This window comes from Agrilus planipennis, unplaced genomic scaffold (assembly GCF_000699045.2).
Source record: "Agrilus planipennis isolate EAB-ADULT unplaced genomic scaffold, Apla_2.0 scaffold143, whole genome shotgun sequence".
Lineage (NCBI taxonomy): Eukaryota > Metazoa > Arthropoda > Insecta > Coleoptera > Buprestidae > Agrilus > Agrilus planipennis.
The window spans coordinates 44,635-58,172 of record NW_020438887.1 but is presented as its reverse complement, the minus strand read 5'-3'; the positions used below and the strand labels follow the sequence as shown (position 1 = coordinate 58,172).

At 36.3% G+C, this 13,538-nt stretch overlaps 1 protein-coding gene across 6 annotated transcripts in view; it reads left to right on the top strand.

Moving 5' to 3' along the window:
- Positions 1-211: 211 nt before the first annotated feature.
- LOC108737439 (receptor expression-enhancing protein 2) overlaps positions 212-13,538 on the top strand; it is a 14,136-nt gene continuing 809 nt past the window's right edge. Inside the window, exons 1-7 of one of the 6 annotated variants that reach the window (XM_018470282.1) lie at positions 223-614; positions 2,370-2,446; positions 2,509-2,629; positions 4,318-4,419; positions 8,660-9,046; positions 12,398-12,502; positions 12,583-12,658. In XM_018470282.1, the coding sequence (XP_018325784.1) occupies positions 369-614; positions 2,370-2,446; positions 2,509-2,629; positions 4,318-4,419; positions 8,660-9,046; positions 12,398-12,502; positions 12,583-12,585 (1,041 nt within the window). In that variant the 5' untranslated portion in view covers positions 223-368 and the 3' untranslated portion in view covers positions 12,586-12,658. Of the gene's footprint in view, positions 615-2,369; positions 2,447-2,508; positions 2,630-4,317; positions 4,420-7,005; positions 7,814-8,659; positions 9,047-12,397; positions 13,151-13,538 lie in introns of those variants that run through there. The other 5 variants (XM_025981671.1, XM_025981672.1, XM_025981673.1 and 2 more) reach the window with 5 other exon arrangements.

The following is a 13,538-nucleotide window of genomic DNA, read 5'->3' as shown; positions in this document are numbered from 1 at the left end:
GTAAACCCAGTTTCATTGAACTCGGTTGAGCACGTGTCTATTATGGGAAATGTTGGTTAAAAAACCAAGTCAGTCGTGCCATATAAGCGAGTACAGTACGCTCCATAAAAAACGTTTCATTGCACGAGCGCATTGCACGTGTGGCGTTCGTTTTATTTTACGATCGCTACTGTGCGATGAAATTCTAGTGCCGCCTCGGAGTCGACGAAAGAAGAGCTTCTTGCTCTACCGTTCTTACTATAATTAAACTCGACTCACTGGACTCACAGTACAGTCGGCGTTCATTTTTTGGTTGTTTTTTGTTTTTCGTCAACGCCGACTACAGTTTCGTTTATAAAATCTGACAAGTCAGTGGTGCAGTGTCGGGGATGGATTATTACCTCCGAAAGAAAGATGAGCTGTCGTTTTCCGTCAACGGTCTCGCATTGTTGGCGGCGAGACTTGACGAAACCGTCGTCTTTTTCGTATTTCTCGCGGCCATGATTGCTTGCTTCGCGTGCCATAAGGTCATGACCTACCTGATTTTGTATCCTCTTTTCAGATTGGTCTTTGGGACCCTTTATCCCGCTTACGCATCTTACAAGGCTGTGAAGACGAAGAACGTGAAAGAGCACGTAAGTAAACCGGTGCCACCAACTAATAACGCACTTTTTTGTTTATTTCTCAAGTGATTAAGATTAATCCATTTATTTACGCTAAACGATTGAAAGTCGGTGTGTGATAAAAGTTTGTTTTGCGTAAATATTTCGAGAAGAACCGTTCACGTTCTATTTTTGATGTATGTTAAAGAGTGTAGCTAGTTTAGCTCGTTTTGTTTTTTTGCTGTTTCAATGCAGGAAATAACATATGTAGGATGCTATAATTAGAGATACACAAAGAAGTCATCGGGAAGATATAGGAATCGGCGCCAATAAATTAGCTTCCTATATATTTAAAATGCTTTTGAATCCGTTTGTCTATTAGTTTGTGCTTTTATATAAATATGTAGTGTTTATTTATTTTAAAAAAATATAATCAAACCTTTAAATGTTCACAAATTTCTTTTGTCTTAAACTGCAACTCAAAACATATAAAATGACATCTGCTTTCTTTTGCATATCACCGCAGCCTCAGAATCAGCTTTTTAGTAGCTTCCACATTTTATTTCGTATCTCTCTACATTTTTTAATAAATTTAAAGTCACTGTTATTGTTCCCTCCTGTCTTTCTATTCGTTATACCAGCTTCTTTTGCAGTCTCACATATTAATTTTTTCTCACCTTCTGGTATTTCTCCTACTACCATTAATTTACTTCTAATTCTTTAAGTTTTACTACCTCATCATCTATATTGCTTCATTACGTTTCTCTATTGTAGCTTCTGTGTCACTACATTTTTTTCTTCTCTCCTTTCATTTTTTTTAATTCGTACTTCGAATGATTTTGACCCTTTTACTACAACCTCTCCGGCATTGCCTTGACGCGTATCTCCCTCTCCTAAGTTCCCTAGTACCTTATCAACCTTTCTTCCCCTTTGCTTCTCTTTGGGACCTTCGCTCCTCTTCTTCTAACTGATTTATCCCACTCATTTCATTACCCGTTGTTGTTGAGCCTGTTTTTTCGTTGCTTGGCTTTCTCCTGCTCCGTTTCTCTTCTGCTTCTGCTTCCAACTGACTGATTCACTTTTGCATCTCTTTCTTCTCCTTCTTTCATTTTTCTCTTTCCCTCTTCCTCCTCTAGCCATTCATTTGCTTGTATTTTTCATTTGTCTTCTCTAGTTTGTCGATTCTTTCATCTACTATAAGAAGTTGATCTCCAATATTACCCATATTTTCTCCATACTGCACGTTCTGTCCATCATTTGAGACTGTATTTCCCCCTTCGCTGCTCTCCAACTGAGCCCCATTGTCGCTACCTTCCCCGCTGTCGTTCTCCTCCTCACAGCTGGATCATCCACTGCTTGTGAATCTCCAAGATTACGCTGTCTAAGCTGTCACTGGGGAATGCACTAAGCGTATGTTTCTTGCAGGATGCTACCCTCATCTTTACTTTTGGTTGTAGCTTTTTTAGTCGGACGTCCCAGTCTCCTTTTAACAACCTCTCTTTCTCCTTCCGTAACCTCGAAATTTCACTTTTCGTAAAACCTCTATTTGCTATTCAATTTATATATTCATAGGCACCGAAAATTTCTTTTGTCTCTTCTTTGGTAAATAATCTCATGAAAAACTTGTATTACCGTTTAACCTCAAAACATACAATTTGGACATTGTTTAAGGAAAGCTTGTCGATATACCGAACCCTAAAAACGAACGAAAAATGTTCTTCCAAACTTTAAACTTGTTGCTCTGTTTTACTTCGTCATGTTTTTAACAAATATTTTGCTTTATTTTAGGTAAAATGGATGATGTACTGGATAGTTTTTGCGCTTTTCACATGTGTCGAAACAATTACAGATGTTTTATTTAGCTGGTATGATTTATTGTTCCTTAAAATTTAACACATATTTTTTTGAACCAGTGTCTTTTTGACAGGTTTCCTTTCTATTATGAGATTAAGATAATAATTGTGATATGGCTTTTATCCCCTGCGACCAAAGGTTCGAGCATTCTTTATCGAAAGTTTGTTCATCCTACTCTTGTCAGCAAGGAACAGGTAAAGGGAGTAAATTATTTGAAGTCTTGACTTACTTTAAACTACAGTAATAAAAAAAAAACAGTCGTATTTGATAAAACTTTAATGTGATATTAAATAAAGATACGAATTAGGTACTAGGAAGTTATGGTTTTAAAAGGCAAATTATATACAGTAGAAACTTGATAACGTAAACCTCGATAACGTAATAACCTCTATAAATTCATAAAATTTTGTGTTCCCTTGTCCTCGGAGTCCAAAACCTCTATTATTTAAAATAAAAACCCCCTATAACTTAAACGAATAATTTGGGCATCGCACTTCAGTAAGCAGTGAAAAGTCTTCTATGAAAAAGACGAAGAATTGCTGAATTCCTAATTTAAAAAAATGTTTGTTACATGGTTTAGACAGTGTAGAAATAAAAACGTTAGTGTTAGTGGACCTATACTAAAGGAAAAAGCTGAAGAGTTACTGGAAATCCATAAATTTAAAGCTTAATTTTAAACCCTTAGTAAGTAAAAACCTCAATAATTTAAATTATTTTACGTTTCCCTTGGTCTTTATCTTATCGAGGTTCTACTGTATTTTTTTATGAAGTAATAGATTACGCACCAGGGGACGAAAGTGGCCGAAAACGAGGCTGACAGGCACGCGGTATGAAGTGACTAGGGTTGCCACCTTTTCAGGCTTTACATAAAGTATTTCTCGACTGAAAGGTTAAAAAAAAAGTACTCGCCATAAAAATAAAGTATTTTATTTTTTGTTTTTAAAAACCTATTTTTTGTTGCACCTAGCAGCCACTAACAAATTGCTGTCGCTCTTAAATACATTAATAGCCTCTAAACATGGCAAACAAAGATTTAAGTAAACTAAAAGTTCATTTTTAATTAATTTTAATGAAGCTTTATTCCTGTCGTCCCGCCACTTTGCGTTCATAACAGAGAGTACTCTTTCTGTAAATGCTGAAGTGACCGGAACGGACAGCAAAAGTAACGCTACTTTCAACAAATTTGGGAAATCAGGTTGTTCTGTAAATATGGCTTGCCATTTTTCTGTGCAATATTATTGATGTAAAAGTACTCTGAATTTCGAATAATCGCTTACAAAATTACGATGTTTACTTAAGGCCTTAAATAAAATATTTTTGCGTACTTTATGTGTCTTGTAAAGTATAACGTACGCACAGTCGAAATAGAGTGCAATACTTTATAATAAAGTACTGGTGGCAACCCTAGAAGTGACCTACTTTCATCCTGTGGTGTGTTTACTATTTTTCGTTCCGTTGGGCGTTTTCGTCCCTCTGGAAATGTACTTTTCTGCTTCGCATATTTAGACGACTTTTTATCATGCGGCAGAGATTTGACGAAATATTAGATGACGCATCAAGGGGTGAAATTGGGACTTCGACTCGGATGGCAAACTGCACGCGGTATGCAGCAACCCACTTTCATCCCAAGGTGTATATACTATTTTTCGTCACGTATGTGACAGAAGTTTGAACATTTACGAAATTGTCTAGTTTGGGCCCATTGTATCTGCGCATATTTCGGCTTCGCATAAAGCGACGAATGATTGAACTTTCAGTAGAAATGTGACGAAAAAATCTTATTCATTAGTCGATCTTAATCTCGATACTTCTTTGTCATTCACAACTAACCCGATTAATAAAATTAAGACAGTTCTAGCGAAAACAATAAACATTATTTCAGGAAATCGATGACTATATATCAAAAGCCAAAGAGAGAAGTTACAAGCAGGTTCTTGACTTGGGCTCTAAGGGCGTGAATGTGCTCATGCAAACGGCGATCAAGGTAAGTCCTTATAATATTCCGCTCTTGATAAAAATCATCCCCTTCTCTAAACACGCCACAACGAGCCGCTCGCCAACAGAGATTGAAAAATAACAGTAAATAATTAACAAGAAGTTATTTGATACTGTAAAGTACAGTGACTGCATATTAGTTTGGGGCAACGCCCACCAGGGATGTGATACCTCAATGAGAAGCTCATGGGTAGAAACTCAAAAAAATTCGAAAAACCTAACCTAACTTATGCAATCTAACCGCAATTGTTAATATCGTATCTCAATCATTATTTATTGAACCGTACCAGTTAGTGCTGTTATTCATGGTCTTACCAACGAGGGATTAATCATCTTGGTGAGCGTTGCCCTAAATACTAAAGTCCTGACAAAGTCTAAATTTGCATAAATATATATCAGGAGCCTTCCATAAAGTACCAATGTAAAAGTGGTCAATTGTATGGGATTGTCTAAGAGATTATTGTTCATTTAACTAAATTAGTTATTATTTTCTCTCTGTATTGGTACATTCTTTTAACCTTGTGCACTAAACCTTTCCATATTAGGCATATTGTTTATTTCTTTGTCATCTAACACGAGCTTTTTGTTTTTATTTTTATTCCACTACTATCTCTGAACGCACATTGTCCATACACAAACTATGCTAGAACTTTGGTTTGTCGGAGGCGTCATCATATCTAATACCTTCACTGTCCGAATCCGCGCTGTCGGATTCGACCCGTGGAAGGGCTATGCGCGACGAGGGTGACGGCCAAGCGTCACGTAACGCGGTGGTCGTTCGATCGCAGTCCGCACATCAAGTCACCATGATGACGATAGACGAAAGACCGTCGGAAGATGGCGACAGTAACGACGACAGTGAAATGTTGCATTACGAAAACACGCGACCGAAAGCTACGAAAAAGGCTGTAAAAGAACAAAACCATGGTGTTTACTCGTCTGACGACGATGAGGTCGTGGTGGTGGATAAAAAGGTAGCCAAGAGTTCTAGAAATACGAAAGCCAAAGGCAAAACGGTAACGAAAAGGGCCACAAGAAGGACCAAAACTGAAATCATTGATGGCGACGATTGAGCGAACGTGAATCTCTTTTTTATGAGAAAAAAAATATACTAGTTGTAGTGCTCTTTATTATGAGATATAAATAAACGAATATGAAAAACGTGATTTGACCAAGTCGAGAGGAAAATGTCTGATAGATATCTTCGTTAATTACTACATAATGCAGATACCATTGCTATTTTATATTATCGTATTTTAACGTTTCTATTTCATTTATTTGGTTTAACCTTTGTCTTTTGGGTTTATATTATTAACAAATATACAACTACTAAAATTCATATTTTCTTCTATAAATGAATATAAAAATACCCATCTACGGTTTATTTAACATAAGTAAATAAAATCGTAATTTGTTTTCTATATATCTTATGTGTGATTTAGACAATTAAATTAGCTGTAGTAACTTGTTGGTTTTTAAACTTCACTGGTTTAGTGTATGTTAAAAAAAAATATTTGTGTGTTGATATTTTAAATTAAAGCAAATTGTGTGCCTTTTGTAAATTTCGAGTGTGTTTCTTATTAAATAAATATACTTTTTGTTTATTTTTGCTTTTTTTTACACATTTATGTTTTACTGCGATTCTTATATAATTTTTATTATTTTTCTTTGCTTTCTTTTTTAACTCAGTTTTTACTAAATCGTCGTAAAATTTATTAAGGAGACATGATGGCGTATGTACCGTAACCAAACCATACTTTATAACGATGAGGTGTTTGCACCATGAATTTGGAATAAAAAAAATAATAAGGGAGCTTACTTTTTGCACTTACAAACTAACAGATCTTGTGCACTAAAATGAATGAGGTAAGTGGTTTTATTACACAACTGTTGAAATAACCGTAAATCATTCATCGAAATATTAAAAAAAATCGTTTTCTTTCGTTAAAGTATTGCTAAATGTGGTTGAATGAAGGCTACACATTAATGGCAGACTGAGAACCTAACATAGGAAAACATGTAATAAAACAAATGCTAAAATTTTATTGGTTATTAGGTTTTACCTGCGGTTTCGCTTACTTTGATGTTCTAAATACGTGTCAAAAATCGTCGACGACTAAATAAAACTAATTTTTTTAGCCCTCGGGAACAGTATTTTGTTTCTGAATAAAAGGTATCCTATGTACTTTTCTGTGCCCATGACAATGTGTCTACAAAATTTCATAATGATCGATTGAGTAGTTAAGGCGTGAAACCGACTACATTGAACTAATTTTTCTGCCCCTTAGGAACTGTATTTTTTTCTAGATAAAAGGTACCCTAGGTCCTTTTCTGTACCCTTGACAATGTGTCTACAAATTTTCACGATGATCAATTGGCTAGCTAAGGCGTGAAATTGACTACATAACAGTTTTTTTTAACCCCCGGGAACAGTATTTTGTTTCTGGATAAAAGGTACCCTATGTACTTTTCTCTACCCCTGACAATGTGTCTACAAAATCTAATGACTCGATTGGGTAGTTAAGGCGTGAAACCGACTACATTGAACTAATTTTTCTGCCCCTTAGGAACTGTATATTTTTCTAGATAAAAGGTACCCTAGGTCCTTTTCTATACCCTTGACAATGTGTCTACAAATTTTCATGATGACGATTGGGTAGCTAAGGGGTGAAATCGACCACATAAAACTAATTTTTTTCTATCCCTCGGGAACAATATTTTTTTTCTGGATAAAAGGTACCCTATGTGCTTTTCTGTACAATATGTTCTTGAAAATAACCGTCCGCTCGAAACGATTCGTCGACAATATCCAATAAAGTATTGAAACAATTTTAGTGTTTGTTTTATTACATTTATTAATTATATTATTAAGGGCGGCCATCACCTTTTGAAAAATTGAATGTGGTGTATGAAAATTTGTACAAATATCATTAGCAACCTTTTAAATTTTTTTCGGGGATGTTGCTCTTTGCTGAAAAGAATTTAATCTGTGCTAGGTTTTCAATTCGTTGCTAGTATATGTAGGGTGTAACAAAAATGTTTTGAGAAAGTAATTTTTTTGATTATTTTGGATGTTTTTAAGTACCTATAGTCTGTTTTTGTTTAATTGGCGTGTGTTGTAATAAAATATTCAAGAGATTATTAGCTTTGTTCAAATAACTGGCATTGACACTCATAAGAGATATGATATAAACTCTATAGATAATAAATGTTATTGTGTCTATCTTTGTAGTTTTCAAACCTTTTTGAGCTTAATAGGTGTATTAATCGTGTTTCGTTTCAATGGTGCCTTAACGGACAATCCCGTCTAGGCGTAGACACGGGCGGTCAGTCGGTTACAGTTTTATTGCTTCACCCGTCACTTTAAAGAAAACAGAGTATAGGTAGATGTGCTAATTTATACATTTATAGCATTTCATGGGGTTATTAAATTTACAAGCATACTATGATTTGCTTTTATTGGAAAAATTATTGTTTCAAATTGGACAGAAATCTGTTTCTGATGGAATATTTTTAAAACTCCCACTTTCTAGCTAACTGGGGGCTCATTTTTCTTAACAGTTTTTTTTATTCGACTTGTTCCGTACACCCACACATTAAAATTCCTCGAATTTATTCCAAAATTATCAGCTTGTTTAAATGTCTTTCAAAGTTCGCGTAAGAATAAAAAGAATACAAAACCAATTCTTTTTTTATTACACATATAAAGCCTTTATTGTGTGTAAATCTTTTTGGCAACAAAAACTTTTTTTATTTTTTGAAGTGAAATTTCTTTACGCACGGTAGGGTAAGTTCGTTTCATGTGAGTTGCTATGTAACGAAAACATGCAACGGATGTCCCCGTTCTACTCGTCCACGTACTCGAGTTTGTAGTGGGGATCGCTTGAGCCGTGAGCGCGAATCAATGCAACGTTCGTTACAGGCAACTCCGGCATGTACAGTGTAAAATTTAAATTCAATGTGTACAAATAATACCATTAAACCAATTCCTTAATCCCTATCCCGGTATGTTTGTGTGTTGGAAGAAGTTTCACTTCAGTAACGTGTTGTATAATTACATGTCGATTTTTTTAATAACTGAGGTAATATTTAGAAAGGTTCTTATTACGTCAAAGACAAACATAACAGAAGCGAATAGAAAAAATACTTAAAGAGAATGAGTCACCGTATCCAAAAAATTGATCGGGGTAGTAAACTTTCTTTAGAGTTAAGTCTCATATTTTTTCCAGGGTGGAGGGGGCCTGGTGAACCAACTGCGCAGAAGCTACAGTTTAAGTGATTTGAGCGGAAGTCCTGACGATGACGCCGTTGTCGTCAAAGACGAAACGGATACTCGCGTAATGAAAAAGAAACGTGCCAGCCCCAGCAGGCATTCGTCGGAGTCGTCGTCATTATATTTTTCCGAAGTCGACGTAAGGAAGAATGTTATCATAAGTCAGGTGAAATCGACGGACGATATAAGTTCTGGGTATTCGAGTGGAGAGGTATTTGGTACGGTAAAAATGAGAGAGGGGTTGGTACGTAGTAGTTCCTTGAGCTCACCGAGGCCGCGTTCCATGCGGATAACCAGATCTACGACGGCTCCAAAGAAAACTAACACAATCACGGAGGGCGAGGTACGTGGAATTAATTATTATTTTAATTTTTTCAATCTTATAGGTACATACGAAGACTGTTCAAAAAGTATCGCAAATTTTGTGTTGTTTCAAAAATTATTTATTCATGATATCTGTTTTGTCCCCTTCAAAGTAATCCCCACTTGTGCCAATGTTTTCTCCCATCGAAGCACTTCAAAAAATCATTTTTGTGATCTTGTTCAGCTCCTCCTTCGATGCCGTCTTTATCTCCTTAATCGTAGCGTAGCGTCTTCCTTTCATAGATCTTTTCAGTTTCGGGAACAAGAAAAAGTCAAAGTCACAGGGGGCCAGATCTGGGCAAGACGGTGACTGCGGCATTATTAGTATGTTGTTTTTGGCCAAAAATTCGCGCACAAGCAACGATGCGTGAGGAGGGGCGTTATCATAGTGCAAAAGCCAATTTTTGTTCTTCCACAAATCCGGGCGTTTCTGGCGGATTGCTTGGCGCAAATTGCGCATAACTTGTAGGTAATATTCTTTATATTGACCGTTCTACCCTGTGGCAAGAACTCATGATGCACCACGCCCCTGCAATCGAAGAAAAGTGTATGCAAAATCTTCACATTCGACCTAACTTGGCGCGCTTTTTTCGGTTTTGGCTCGTGCGGCAGCTTCTATTGAGTTGATTGAGCTTTGGTTTCCACGTTATAACCATAAACCCATGATTCATCACCAGTTAAGACCCTCTGGGCCAATACGATGCTGTTACTGGTCGCAATTGAGCAATTTTGGTACGAATTTCACGGCGATCCGTCTCATGCCCAAATCGTTGGTAAACATCGAATGGCAGGAGCCAATCGATATGTTTAGGTGCTCAGCAGCTTCTTTAACGGTGATTCGACGATTGGTCTATACTATTTTCTTCACTTCATCAATGTTCTCGGCCTTCTGAGAACATTTTGTTCCATCGATTAACGTTGCTTCGGTTCAAGGTAGCTTCACCATATGCCACAGTCACAATTCCTTGATCCATTTCTTTGAATAGGCAAAAATCGAAGACTAGGCAAAACACGTGCAAGCAAAGCACCTGTCAAAAATTAACTGAACATTCAACATGGCGGAACTTGTTGGTATAAGTGAAAGACATGAGTACCAACATAACGCCACAAAAAAAATCTTAAATCAAATGTACGTAACTCGCTGAAATTCAAAATACTTTTTGAACAGCTGTCGTAATAATATTATAAACGAACGTGATGATGGATTGTCAAATCGAAATAATAATGTTTCGTGTTATTTTTATATAAATTCTTTAACCGTTCTACTCTACAAATTCGAGTGGGTTGAATTTAAATTAGAGATGCACTGGATAGTGATTTTGCCAGTTACTGAACAAAGGGGTACCTGGCAAAATCACTACGGTTAATGGTTCATGTCTTAGTTCTGGCAAGCTTTCCATTAAATAGTACATTCACCAACGTCCCAAATCACAGTAAGTCCCGTTCAAAAAGTCATTTAAACACTGAACCATTGAAATCTTAATTTTTGGTTGGCGGATTTTCAACGAGAGGGTTGAGTTGAAACCGTTGCAACGAGCCTATAATTATTAAAAGTCTGCAAAATGACAAAATTATACTAATAAGCTATCATTAATCGAAACTTGATACACCAACAGCGATAGAAATTGTTACAGTTGGGTCATACCGGTGTACTCTTGTTCAGGGGAAAACACAAAAACTATATCGAAATAATAAATTAATTAGTAATAGTAATCAACAAATAGTACAATTAGGACAAACGACCTATCCCAATACAATCTTAATTTCAATTTTTACTAGGTTTTTTGAGGAATGTTAGGCTTTGCTTAAAGGGTTTTTAGATGTTGGGTTGGTTTAGAACAGTTTTATGAAAAGGAGTTGATATTTTCGTATAGATGTAGATACGGTTGAGAAAATATATTCTACACATTCACCTAATTAAGCATTTTGGGTGAACGTATTGCCTATAAGGTCGTCAGTCTTAAGACTGATTGAACATGCACCTCCACTCTTTCATATCCTGAGCTAATCTTCGTATTTCCTTAATAAACATAAAATATCCCACATCTTTAACTATTTGCGAAATGTAATTTAATCTAGGAATATCCCACATCTTTAACTATTTGCGAAATGTAATTTAATCTAGGAATATCCCACATCTTTAACTATTTGCGAAATGTAATTTAATCTAGGCCTATTTTTACTCCTGTTAACTCCTGTTTCTGCTTTTAATATATCTTTGACTAGCCCTTTATTCCTGAGAAGGTGTCCTACCAACTTATCTCGCCTATTTTTTATTGACCTCGATATAATCCTCTGTTCTCCTATTCTTTCTAATACCTCTTCATTTTTAACTTTCTAAAGTCTCCACTCCAGAAGTCTCCAGTTTTTGGCCAACATATTTCACTAATGCATACTACATCTAATTCCAATCTGTTCATCTCAACATTCAAAATTTCTAATTTCTCTATATAATGCTCTGTTCTCCTATTCTTTCTAATACCTCTTCATTTTTAACTTTCTAAAGTCTCCACTCCAGAAGTCTCCAGTTTCTGGCCAACATATTTTACTAATGCATACTACATCTAATTCCAATCTGTTCATCTCAACATTCAAATTTTTTATTTTCCCTGCTTGGCACGTTGTCCCAACATTCCACGCTCCCACTCGTGAAATATTCCACCTGTATTGCCTTACTTAGTACATATATACCACAATTAGTTTCTATCTGGCTTAGTTTAAAACCAATTGCAAGTTTCAAATTTTCTTATAATTACTTGTACAACCTTTTCTTGGATGGTGATGATCCCTAAAACTCCCCCCCCCCTTCCCGTTGTTTGTCGTTCTTTAACTTTTTCCTTTTTTGTCTTTAATGGCAGGTAATTGATTTAATACAAATGATAAAAATTATATTGCCACTCATATAATTTGGAAACTACTACCATATAATTGTAAAAATACTATAGTATTAATTATAATATTGAATAAAGAAAATTAAACATTATTACATAAGAGTTTTGTAATTCAGAATGGCGTAACAAACGTTTTATTTTGTCGGATACAAATTTTAGGACAAGGATTTTTAAAAATAAAATTGTTGCTGACGCGGGAATTCTGCATTTGTTAACGCGTTTAAAGATACATCAATTGACGAAATTTCTGCAATACAAATAAGTTATTTTTTTGTCGCATATTATTTGCATTTTCCATTAGTTATCGTCTGTTTAAACTGACTTTGTATCTTTTACGCCAACATATGTAAGAACCTAATCAGGTGAATGTTATACGAAAGATTTCAAAATTTTTAATTTTCACGAAAAGTTATTAGTCTTACAATAAAGTATTTATTTAGGATGAATTGTTCGAATGTAATGTTGAAGAAAAATCGAGTTCTTCAAGCGACGGTGAATTTAGAGACTGCATGGAGGATGAGTCCGTCCAATCGCAAGACCAAAAGGTACCGTCCTTACCTTCTAAAGACTTACAATTAATTGAAAGTACCGAATTCCGAGAAATCTCTCTTTACCCCCAAAACAGTAGGTTGCTTGAGCACATGACCGTATTGGGAAAAGATTTGAAACAAGAAGAGAAGAGGGCCGGAAAATATAAGAAAAGAGCCGCCCCTCAGCCGCCTCCCTCTCAAAAAGGTGAAGGTGCATGTTTGCAAGTTCCGATTGTAACCGCTACTCTCATCCTGAAACCAGGCGAAATGAGACCGTTGGGACCACCCTCTGACAATTCTCAAACACCCTCTAACATTTTCATTTGTCACTCACCGAAAGCAAGACGACGTGGACATTTTGAAAATTCAACGTCAACGAGGACCAAATCGTCTTTTAACCGGCTGATGCCGAAAAAGCTGCTGTTTTGGCACCACAAAAGCGACACCGACCTGAAGGAGTCGCCGGAGGAGCCGAAACGTTGCTCGTGGCACGAACGTTCTCATCGATTTCTCGCGACTCACGGCCTCGGACATGTCAAAATGCTTTCAAAAAGTGACAACAATTTAAAAACTAATGTCTTCAACAGCCTGTCTCCTTTTGCTGAGGGTTCAACGGGTCCCCTGGTAACCGACAGCGATTAGTTTGTTTCTTCAGTCAAACAGGCATGCATTACAACCCCATATTTTGAATTTGTTGCTACCCCGCTCAAATAACAACGCTCTTGATGCTGCAATAACAGAACAGACTGAATGCGACCCTTTCGTTTCAGGGTGGCCACATTCATGCTTCCTGTGATTTCGCACTGAATCACCTTTTGTTTTTTGATAGGTGTGAAATTATTGTCGTAAAATAAACAAGAAGGTGGACGATAATATTGTCATATAGCACCTATTTTTCGAGGCCTTTGACAATAATATGAATAAAATAATTCGGTGTATTCTGTCGAAACTGCCAGACGCGGATTGCGATTTCGATCTTTTTGGATCTCATCAGCGCGTCGCAGGCAGCTCCGACAGAACACAGACCAACTTTTACCTGCTGTCTTAACAG